The sequence below is a fragment of the Mandrillus leucophaeus genome, unplaced genomic scaffold, assembly GCF_000951045.1.
Source record: "Mandrillus leucophaeus isolate KB7577 unplaced genomic scaffold, Mleu.le_1.0 Scaffold72, whole genome shotgun sequence".
NCBI classification, from domain to species: Eukaryota; Metazoa; Chordata; class Mammalia; order Primates; family Cercopithecidae; genus Mandrillus; species Mandrillus leucophaeus.
This window is the reverse complement of record NW_012107808.1, coordinates 3,933,531-3,945,318: the sequence shown is the minus strand read 5'-3', so window position 1 is coordinate 3,945,318 and position 11,788 is coordinate 3,933,531. Positions and strand designations below refer to the sequence as shown.

The following is an 11,788-nucleotide window of genomic DNA, read 5'->3' as shown; positions in this document are numbered from 1 at the left end:
TGGAGTCCTGTGCCCGGATCGCACCAGCCTCTCCTTCCCCTGCTTTTTCTGCTTGAAGGTCCTGGGGTCCCCTCCAGTCTTGACCACGCTTTGGGGACCACACTCTGTCTCACAGAACTTTCAAATATTCCCTCTTCCCTGCCATGTAAAATTTAATTCCTTAGAACTGAAGGATCAGGACATTCACAGTAGAGTCGGCTTCCCAAAATTTCTAGATATGGCTTCTTGTGGGCCATTCTGTTTGAGCCAGGCTGGCCCTACGTTTTCCTGCTCACACTGCCTAAGTGTTTTGAAACATCATCTCCTTTGTCACTGCCTGTACAAGGTTATCTCAGATCCTACCTCCGCCATAGTGTTTCCTGAAAAGAAGCACCCAATAGCCAGGCACGGTGACTCACGCCTATAATTCCAGCACTTTGGGAGGCCAAGGTAGGAAGATCGCTTGAGCCCAGGAATTTGAGAACATCCTGGGCAACATAGGGAGAACCCATCTCTACAAAATTAAAACAATTAGTTGGGCGTGGTGGTGTGCGCCACCTGGGAGGCTGAGGTGGAAGGATTGCTTGGGCCTGGGCGGTTGAGGCTGCAGTGAGCCATGATCCATGATTGCACCACTGCACTCCAGCCTGAGCAACAGAATGAGGCCCTGTCTCAAAAAAAGGAAAAAAACCAAAGCGCCTCATCTTCGAGAAGGCAACTTTATCTAATGAGAGTGCAGATAGCTGCAGGGAGCCTGAGTGTGGTCCCATGTCTGCCTGTGAATATCCATGAGCCCCGGAGTCAGGATTTTCCTTCAGCCCGATTTTTCATCCACAAATAAGGAAGCTGGACTAGATAAAGAATGAAAGTCACTTTAAATCTAGTTCCATGATAGGCTCTAAAACACCTTTTGTTGATGCAGCTGGTTAAGTTGAATCGCTAACGGCATATTTTGGATCACTGCAGCTCTGTCTTGAAAAGGGGGCCGTACGGCACAGAAGATGACTTTGCTGTCCCTCCTTCTACCAAGCTGGCCCGGATAGAAGAACCAAAGAGAGGTGTGTTGGTTTCCGTGTCTTAGTGGGAATTTTAAATCAGAAATGGGTTTGGAATCTATCAAAAGCATCAATGGTTCAAGCACGTTTTTTCCAGTTTCACTTGCTTGGGAATTCTTCCATCAGACTGACATCTAGCTTGAGCTAGGACTTACAGCAAAGTTCAGAGAAGCTGAAACCCATGTTCTTAAAACAGAATTGAGACTGGCTAATGCTCGCCATCCTTGATGTGAATGTGGTTTTTATTTTGGCTGGTACCGTGGTCTGTTTTCCTCTTTTGCTCATGTGAACTGTATCCTTTTTTCTCTCTCTTCCCTTTGTCATTCCTGGTTGGGGATTGATTAGTGCTGCTCTACGTTCGAAAGGAGTCAGAAGAAGTCTTTGATGCCCTGATGCTCAAAACCCCATCTTTGAAGGGCTTGATGGAAGCTGTAAGTAGGATCAACTCTGTAATCCCCTGTACAAAATGAAAGGACACATACATAGGATTTCACTGAAACACTTTATCAGATGATGCAAATCCTTTGTCAGACCTTCTGGAATCCTTGACACCTTTCTTGAGTCATTGCGCGTCCCACATTTTATCCTCACCCAGGGATCTTAACTCACATAGTCACTCAGTCATACCTGTTCCACTGAAGTGAATGCATTTGTGATGGCCTATGAAATCGTTTAATTTTTATATACGTGGTTAAAGGGAGATTGCCATTTAGCAAGCCACTTAGAAGCTAACAAAAATGATTTTTAATCAGGTACAATCTTAAAAACTTCATACATAATAAAAACAGTGGCTCCTCAGTCTACCTTTGAAACTCCCAATCCTAGGAAATTACTGAACTTGTATCAATACCTCACCACAGCCTATTGCAGAGAAAGTAGACGTGTAACCAGTGATGGCCATATGTCCATCTTACAAGGATCTCAGCATGAGGCTGGAATAAACTGACCCCATGCTCCCTGTGGGGATATCAATAAGAGAGGAAACGTGGAAAGCTGCTATGTTAATTTCCTGTTCCGGCTGTGCCCTGGAAAAACGCATGTTAGCAGCACTGAGTGCAGATATTTACCAACCTGTCTCCTATAGACTGTAGAGATCTTTAAGCTCAAAGTGTGTCCATAATTGGGCTAAAAGCATCTCCCCTAGCTCCCTCTGATGACTGTAGTATGTTGAATTCATTTAACACATCTTGATAAAGGGCTCGCTTCATGCCAGGCACTGTGGCGGGCACTGGAGTTACGAGCGTCAGTGACAGTGCTGAATGGAGTTTATGTTCTAGTTAGGAAGACAGAGACACCAAAATGAGCAAAGAAGTTGAGGTCATTTTTCAGGTACTGATAAGTGCAATGAAGACGATAAAGCGGGGAGATGGGGCGTGGGTTTGGGGAGCTGCTGTGCGGTCTCTCAGCCAGGCGGCCCAAGTCCACGGGTGTCATTCAGTGCATCCCTGCCTGCCCACAGCACAGGCAGTGCCGTTCCCACTGTCACTTCCTGCCTCCTGGGATGTCCCCTGAGTTTCTCTTTTCTTGCCTTTTGATGACCCTTCATCATGTCTTAAGAATCATGCAAATTGGCCAGGTGGGTGGCTGTAATCCCAGCTACTCTGGAGGCTGAGGCAGGAGAATCGCTTGAACCAGGGAGGTGGAGGTTGCAGTGAGCTGAGATCCTGCCACTGCGCTCCAGCCTGGCATAGCAAGACTCCGACTCAAAAAAAAAAAAAGAATTGTGCCTACTCTGATTACAGGGAGAGAGGAGAGTGAAGAGGATGCAGAGTTACTGGGCAAGCATAACTGTTCATGGCTCACAGGGAACTCATGACAGGTCTTACATATCAGAACACAAAGTATTATCCACTGGTGCAGAAAAGAAAAAGGGTTTGTGTGGTGGGAACTCGGAGCTAGGGTCTGGTCTGAAACACATGTGTTTGGAAGGTTGGCGGGATCTACAAGTTCGCCACCTGAGGCTCCGTTTCTCAGCACCACCTTGAGCTTTGCTCTGTGGCTTGAGGTTAAGCTGGTGATGCCAACCTGAGGATGGTCTGGATGACAAGTGCAATGTTTGATCTAGAGTGAATCAGCTGTTTGCCCATTCTCTTCTCAAATATTAAAAATCGCCTCTATGCCCTGAAAGGAAGACAGCCGGAGTTTACACAGAAAAGCTCATTACAGCGAGGGCAGCCGGGCTGAGGAGAGGGGGAGGCCCCCAGCACACGAGCTGGGGCTTCTCCATGTCTTTGTGTCTGCGTTTTGGAAAAACAAAGTCGAGTGACCATGCACATGTGTATGTATTTGTTGTTTGGTTTCTAAAGCCTTGATACAGGGTTTTGTAATTATTTTTCTTTCCTCTTTTAGATCTCAGACAAATACGATGTTCCCCATGACAAGATTGGGAAAATATTCAAGAAGTGTAAAAAGGGGTAAGCAGCCACTGTGTCCTGTCTGAAGGGCTGAGCAAGGAAAGTGTCGATGCCCCCCCCCGCAGTGCCAGTGAGACGCACCCCCCAGTGCTGTTGACACCCCCAGCACCAGTGTAGCACACCGCACACGCTAGCGACACACCCCCTGTGCCAGTGCGCCTTGTGTCCAGTCCAGAAGCAGCCGAAGAAACCTGGGTGCTAGAATGTGGCTTTTCTAAATTATATACGAAATTACTTAGATAAAATTGATCTGCCTTGAGGAGATCTTTGTGTATTGTTTCTCCAAGTCACCTTCTTTGCCCTCCACATGCCTGGCAGCAGTGCCATGGCTCCACACTCCAGGGTGTGTGGCCAGCGCCACTGAGGATGGCCAGGGCAGCACCTCCGTGCGTCAAGCCCGTTGGAGCCACGCCCTGGGTTGGGCACGTCCCACGGTGCTGTGCTGGGTCTTCACGTCTTCTTTCTCAGCTGGTCTTAGGGCTTGTTCATAGTTTATAGACAGTCAGCTGAGGCTCAGAGCTCGAGAGGCTTGTAGGAGCCACGGTTGGTATCTGCTCCCTCTGCAGCCCATGCCCTGCTCTACCCTCCTGCCCAGGATCCTATTTCCAAGTTATATCATATTGCTGCTTTGTCCAGGAATTAGTATTTTTAGTTCTTTTTTGTCTGTCTATGATGTTTGGCATGGATAAGCAGTGGCTAGCATAAGAATTTTTTGGCTAAGTTTTAAAACAAATTCTAATGGGAAATTTCTAGATGGTTCTAGTGGAAAGAGTTGGACTTAATAGTAGTTAATTTATTTTTGTTTGTTTTCTTGTTTTTTTGTTCTTTATTTTTTGTTTGATAATAGTAGTTCATTTAAACTTGGAGGCTAACTTGCTGGAGTGTGCAATATGTCAGGGGGCTGTGGCTTCACATCGTGTAAGTTAGTGTTATTGATGTGCTTTTGCTTTATTCGTTTAGAGATGGTTTCACTGTGTCGCCCAGGCTGGAGTCCAGTGGTGCAATCGTAGCTCACTGTATCCTTGAACTCCTGGGCTCAGGCAGTCCTTTCACCTCATCTTCCCAAGTAGCAGGGACTACAGGCATATACCACCATGCAGCTAGTTTTTAAAATTTTTCTGTAGAAATGGGATCTTGCTGTATTATCCAGGCTGGTCTCAAACTCTTGGGCTCAAGTGATTCTCCTGCCTCAGTGTCCCAAAGTGCTGGGATCACAGGTATGAGCCAAGTACCATTTAGCAAGTGACTACTATTAAATACATGCTGGAGATAGTAATCATAAATAAGCTAGTATATTTCATTTTCCAAATGCTGTGATAGAAATGTATCACCTGATTTCCTTCTAACTCAGTTCTCTCAACAATCCTGTAAGATGGGTACTACTGTTATCCCCATTTTATAGATGAGGAAGTTGAGGCTTAAAGAGATTTAAATAATTTGCCTCACATACCGCAACTAGTAAGTGGGAGAGCTAACAGTTAAATCTAGGTCTGACTTCAGAACCGAGTGGGAGTGAAGTTGGCTTGTCTTGTCCCTCCCCATCCAGGATCCTGGTGAACATGGACGACAACATTGTGAAGCATTACTCCAATGAGGACACCTTCCAGCTGCAGATTGAAGAAGCTGGGGGGTCGTACAAGCTCACCCTGACTGAGATCTAAAGGCCCGCAGGCCACAGCTCCCCAGGAGTTCAGTGCAGGTGTTTCTAGATCTTATGGTTTGGCAAGTGCAGGTAACCCCCAGTCAGCCATGTCGCCAGCACAGCTCTATGTCAAGGGAAGGGGTTCCTTGCAGGTTGGAGGCGGGGCTGCATCTGGCTTGGTGGTAGCATTTAATCTATTGCATTGGCGTTTTTCAGATGAAAGAGAAATCCATATACCATTATGTTTGAATGTCCTGATATATACAGGATTTAAAGTGAAAACTTTATTCCAAGAGTTAACAGAGTCTCTGGGAAGCTTTAGGACATCTGCTACGTTATTTATCAAAATATTGGGATATCTGCCTTGTGCCTACAATGTCGTGGGCCTGCTCGCTAGTGGAAGTCAGAAAAGGCGATAGGCTTGGCTTTAAGATTTCGTGCCCTTGCCTGAATTCAGTACAACTCCACTGCCTCAGGTTAGTGGGAACGCACCTGAAGAGTACAGGGGTGAGCCCTCTCTCCCTTAACCTCTCATTCTCCACCAGATGTTTACTAAACAGGGCATGTTACTGAAATCTTCCTTTGCGACTTTCTTGGACATATCAACTGCCTTTCTCATGAAGAATGTTAATGGGTTACAGTATGGATTCAGTTCAGATAAAGCTGCATTGTATATAAGTGCAATATATTTTTGAAGGTCTGTAAATGTGTACATACATGTCTTATATAAATATATAATATATAAATATGGTGTCTGTGTACATATAGTGAAGATATGCAGTAAGAGCTACCTTAAAGACTTGCCCTAGACAAAGGTTAAGTTATTTTTGATGATGTATACCAAGCAGATAGAATACTGTGCTTAGTGAAACCCACTAAAAACCTTTTTCTCTGTTTTTCTAAACACAGTCATTCTGTAGCATAGCAAAACCTTCTCAAATGACAGAGATTCTGTTTGCTATTGAGAATGTTGTTAATTGGATTTCTGCACTCTTTAACAAATGAAGTAAAAGAAAAACACTACTGCAATCACGTCTTTTGTTATGCTAGTATCAGTCAGATGCACTTAGAGTGAAGAAACACTGTAATTACAGCACACAGATTGCAAGTATTGTGTACCAAGTGATACAACTCGAAATGGGGTTCTCATCTTCCTGTTTTGAGAAATGATTGTTTTTTCACACATCAGAGCCTTCGTGCTTTGATTATCTTGTATGTTAACAATTCTAGAAAACATTCATGAATTTATAAAAATACGTTACTGTGGCAGGGGAACATTTTGTACACATTTAAATATATAAAAATACTAAAATATGGAATTTTATAACAAAGTCACGGGTATCTTTAGGTTCAGGGAACTAGGCTAGGTCATTCGTGTAAATGGACTGGTAGTAACAGTCTTAGGTTAAAGTATTCTAATGACGTATGGGAACTCAATTGCTGGTTTTCTAAGATAAGGTATGGGATATGGGTCATATAACTATTTTATATTTTTTATGAAATTGATTTTGTCTTGTGTGTTATTTTTAATTGTATCATTGAAAATGTATTTTAAACCAAAGGGATTAAATTTTATATGTCTATTTCGTAATATGTCATTTCCTGTTTTTCAGTTTGCCTTTGCATTGCTCAGTAAAACATGAGAGCGGAAAAGCATCTCATTGCTAGCACTTTCTCCTTATTTCTTAATGTGTGTGCTTAGGTCGTTTCCTTCGTGTTAACTTTTCCTTACTGATGCCTGAAATGATCCACATAACTGTTAAGTCAGGATCCCTGAATGATTTTCCAATTCTTACCAAAATTTAACCACCAAGGCTGAATGCTTTCATACCTAAAATCTTAGTATTCTTAGTTTTTAAAAGCCTAACAGAAAATATTTAGTTAAAAAATTTACCAATATTTAAATCATCAGAATCTCTAAAACAGGCATCCTGAACGTATTCCAGGGTAATCCAGGGCCTAAATATGGTAGACACTAGAATGTATTTTAAATGGATACATGGTCAGATTAATGAAGTAAGCTCCCTGGTAGAGCTCCTGGGACATCAGCACTTTTCACAGTAACCCTCGGGCCAAAGTGAAGACTCTCCTGCAGCCTGGGTTCCCGTTCACTCAGCGGTTCTGGAGTTCAGCTCCACACAGGGGAGACCGGCCGGCGCATCCTCTCCATGGGAGCCCTGCCTCGCTCCATGGGTTTCCTTCACCCCCTGCCTTCCCAGGACTTACCTTTGCCTCAAAACTCCCCTTTTCCCGGGCCTCCCCAGGGACATTACCCCTGGTTCCTCAGCCAGCACCCTCTCCCTGCTCTCACGGCTCCCAGTACTGACAGACACCTGCTGGCTGTCTCCACGGCCTCTGGTTTCCTGGAGAGCAGGTTCTGGTGTCTGTCAGCTTTGGATCTCTGGCACCCAACCCAATGCTGGTTACGTAGTCGATGCTCAGTGAATGATTCTGTAATGATAAAGTGACTAGTTTATCAGCAAAGCATCAGCAGGGAGCGTTTTTAGACATTACAAGCCCAGAAGTCAGTCAGGGCTGGACTTGGACCAGTAGACCACAGAGTAGGACCGGTAGGTGGAATTGTCTGGGGCTCAGGCGTGTGCCACTGTGCCTGGATTTCTGGCCTGGATCTTTGCAGTAACCCAACTGCACTCATTGTTTCCACCCCGGGCCCCTTTGTTTTATTCCTAATCTGGGAGCCATGATGATTCTTCTAAAATAGAAATTAGGACTCTGCTCAGAACCCTGCAGTAGCTCTCTGCCTCACTCATAATGTAGACGGGATCTGTCCTCCAGCCACTGACCTCACATTCCACCATAGCTGAAGGTCCTGCAGAGTTAGGCCTGCTGAGGTTATGCCATGTTGAGAGCAAATGTGGGCATTCAGGTAATAAATGCCTTTGACTCTTAGTTTCTGTTGCTCAAAGCCACGTTGGAGACGTTTGCCCAATCTTGGTCATGTTTCCAGGAAGAAAGACTCATTTTATGAGCCTCATGGGATATTGGTGGTATTAGTAACAAGATGAGTTGAAGTCTGAGTGTTAAGATTGCCATTTTTAGCAAATACTACTTTCTCCCTATTAAAATTCATCAGAAGCAGTTCACTTGCAGCTGGCAGGGCCAACGATACACCTTCAGTGTCCCCCTCGGCTCTCCTGGATTCCTTAGCCCAGCATTCACTGTGTGAGGGGGTCTGGTCTGCAGCGACTGTGGTCACCTTCCCAGCCCACAGGGCGTCAGTCAGCCCATCCCATTGCTGAGAGTGCAGGAAAGACCTGGAGAGCAGGGGGTAGCATCTTCCCCAGGCAGCGTTAGGAGGTTTCGGGAATGTCAAAGGGCAGAAAACAATCCCTGCAAAAATGCAGGGGCTGCCTCAGTAGCATTCCAGGGGCCCAGCAATCTGGGGCATGTAACAGACCCCTCCAGGGTGAAGGACAAATGCTCAGCGACAATCTAGTCACAGCCCCACCATCAGTGTCCGGACTTGAGCTAGTTTACAGAGCCAGAACCTCTTGAATAAGGGGAGCCCAAGACCCCTCAAGGAAGGACCTTAGTGCATTACCAAGAATTGATACTGTCAATCTCTCTCCCAGCCTTCCCCGAAGGGAACCACCCTGGCCAGAGAAACTGTGTACTGGGGGAAAGGAAACAGACCTTTTGTTGACTATTGGACACTGGCTTTATCTAAACTGATACTGGTTCCAGGAGACTCAAAGCGGCACTGGCCTTCTAGTCAGAGTGAGGGCTTACGGAGGTCAGGTGATCAATGGAGTATTCGCTCAGGTCCATCTCAAAGTGAGGCTGGCGGGGCCCTGACCCCCGGTTCCAGATGTGTAATTGGAGCAGACATACTCAGCAGCTGGCAGGACCCTCACACTGGTTCCAGGACCTGTGGAGTGAGGACTGTTATGGCTGGAAAGGCCAAATGGAAGCCACTAGAACCGCCTCTACCCCGGAAAATAGAAAATCAAAAGCAATATTGCATCCCTGGAGGGACTGCAGAGATCAGTGCCACCATCAAGGACTTGAAAGATGCAGAGATGTTTAATGGGTGTGGCACACCAACGTGGCACATGTATACATATGTAACAAACCTGCACGTTGGGCACATGCACCCTAGAACTTAAAGTATAATAAAAAAATGTTTTTAAAATGTAGAAAACAACAATAATAATAATAATAAAAGAAAGATGCAGAGATGGTGATTCCCAACACATCCTCACTCGGTTCTATTTGGCCTGTGCAGAAGACAAATCGATCTTGAAGAATGACAGTGGATTATCATAAGCTTAACTCAGTGGTGGCTGCAGCTGCAGCTGCAGCAGCTGTACCAGGTGTGGTTTTATTGCTTAAGTAAATTACCACATTTCCCAGTACCTGGTACTGTACGCAGCTATTGATCTGGCAAATGCCTTTTTCTTCGTACTTGTCCCCCAGGCCCACGAGAAGCAGTTTGCTTTCGGCTGACAAGGCCAGCAGCCCCCCTTCTCTGCTAGGGGCACATCCGCTCTCCAGCCCCACATCGCACTTTAGCGCACAGGGATCTTGATCTCTCCCTCCCACAAGATGTCACATGGGTCTAATACATTGATGACATCATGCTGACTGGACCTGGTAAGCACGAAGTAGCAACCCCTCTTGACTTACTGGAAACATATTTGCGTATCAGAGGGTGGGAAATAAATCCAACTAAAATTCAGGGGCCGTTTCCTCAGTGAAATGTCTAGGAGCTCGGTGGTGTGGGGTATGTCAAGGTAACGCTTCTCAAGGAGAAGTTGCATCTGGCCCTTCCTACAAGCAAGAAAGAGGCACGATATCTAGTGGGCATCTTTGGATTTTGGAGGCAATACATTCTTCATTGGGGTGTGTTACTCCAGCCTGTTTACCAAGTGACCCCAAAAGCTGCTAGTTTGGAGTGGAGCCCATAGCTAAGGCAGGCTCTGCAGCAGGGCCAGGCTGCTGTGCAAGCTGCTCTGCCACTTGGACTATATGATCCAGCAGATCAATGGGGCTCCAAGTGTCAGCGGCAGATAGGGACGCTATCTGGTGGCCACCATTGGTGAACCCCAGTGCAAGCCTTTAGGATTTTGGAGCAAGGCCCTGCTGTCATCTGCAGATGGTTGCTCTCCTTTCAAGAGACAGCTTTTGGCCTGCTACTACTGGGCCTTAGTAAAAACTAAACGCTTGACCAGGGGCCACAAAGCTACTATGCGACCCAAGCTGCCCATCATGACCCGGGTGTGATCTGAACCTCCAGGCCATAAAGTTGGGTGTGCACAGTAACACTGTCATGAAATGGAAGTGGTGACTACAGGACCGGGCCCCAGCAGGCCCTGAAGGCACCAGCAAGTTACGTGAAGAAGTGGCCCAGATGCTCCTGGTCCTCACCCTGCTGCCCTGCCTTCTGTCTCCCAGCCTGCACCTATGGCCTCGTGGGGAGTGCCCTGCATTCAGTTGACAGAGGAAGAGAAGACTCTGGCTGCTTTGCAGATGGTTCTGAATCATGTACGGACACCACCTGAGGGTGGACAGCGGCAGCACCCCAGCCCCTCTCTGGGACATCCTCCCAGTGGGCAGAACTCCAAGCAGTGCAACTGCCCATTCACTTTGTGTGGAAGGAGAAATGGCCAGATGTGGGTTATATTCATGGCAATGGTTTGGCTACACAGGAACTTGGAAGGAGCTTGATTAGAAAATTGATGACAAAGAAATTTGGGGAAGAGGTAAAACCTCTCCAAATGAGCAAAAATGTGAAGATACTTTTCTCCCATGTAAATGCTCAACGAAGAGTGACCTCAGAAGAGGAGGACTTCAATCAGCAGGTGGAGAAGATGACCTGTTCTGTGGATGGGCTCATGAACAAAGCAGCCGTGGCGGCAGGGATGGAGGCTGTGCGTGGGCTCAGCAACATGGACCTCCACTCACCAAGCCCGATCTGGCTAGAGCCACCGCTGAGTGCCCCATCTTCCAGCAACAGAGGCCAACAAGGAGCCCTGATAGGGCATCGTTCCCCAGGGTGATCAGCCAGCTACCTTGGGGCAGGTTGATTACATTGGACCATTTCTATCATGGAAGGGGCTGCGTTTTGTCCTTCCTGGAGACACTTACTCTGAATATGGATTTGCCTTCCCTGAACACAGTGCCTCTGCCCAAACTGCCATCTGTGCACTTACAGAACGCCTCATTCTCACCTTCATGCTACTCCACAAAGCATTGCTTCTGACTAAGGAACTCACTTCATAGCCAGAGAGGTTTGGCAGTGGGCCCATGCTCATGGGACTTGCTGGCCTTACCATGTTCCCCATCATCCTGAAGCAGCTGGCTTGATAGGACAGTGGAATGGCCTTCTGAAGCCACAGTTACAGCACCAGCTAGGTGGCAATACCTGCAGGGCTGGGGCAAGGTTCTCTGGAAGGCTGTGCCCGCTCCAAATCCACATCCAATGGATGATGCTGTTTGTCCCATAGCCAGGATTCGTGCATCCAGGATTCAAGGGTTGGGAATGGGAGTGGCACCACTCACCATTACCCCTAGTGACCTGCTAGCAAAATATTTGCTTCTCGTTCCCACAGCTTCATGCTCTGCTGGCCTAGTGGTCTTAATTCTTGAGGGAGAAATGCTTTTACCAGGACACACAACAACGATTCCATGAAACTGTAAGTTAAGACTGCCACCGGGTACTTTGGGGTCCTCGTTCC

At 46.6% G+C, this 11,788-nt stretch overlaps 1 protein-coding gene across 2 annotated transcripts in view; it reads left to right on the top strand.

Moving 5' to 3' along the window:
• The window catches only part of GRHL1 (grainyhead-like 1 (Drosophila)), a 53,552-nt gene extending 46,871 nt beyond the window's left edge, over positions 1-6,681 (top strand). For both annotated transcript variants that reach the window (XM_011965304.1, XM_011965305.1), the window contains 4 exons: positions 946-1,037; positions 1,380-1,465; positions 3,384-3,448; positions 4,995-6,681. In XM_011965304.1, coding sequence (XP_011820694.1) covers positions 946-1,037; positions 1,380-1,465; positions 3,384-3,448; positions 4,995-5,109 — 358 coding nt within the window. In that variant the 3' untranslated portion in view covers positions 5,110-6,681. The remainder of the gene's footprint in view (positions 1-945; positions 1,038-1,379; positions 1,466-3,383; positions 3,449-4,994) is intronic.
• The last annotated feature ends 5,107 nt before the right edge of the window (positions 6,682-11,788 follow it).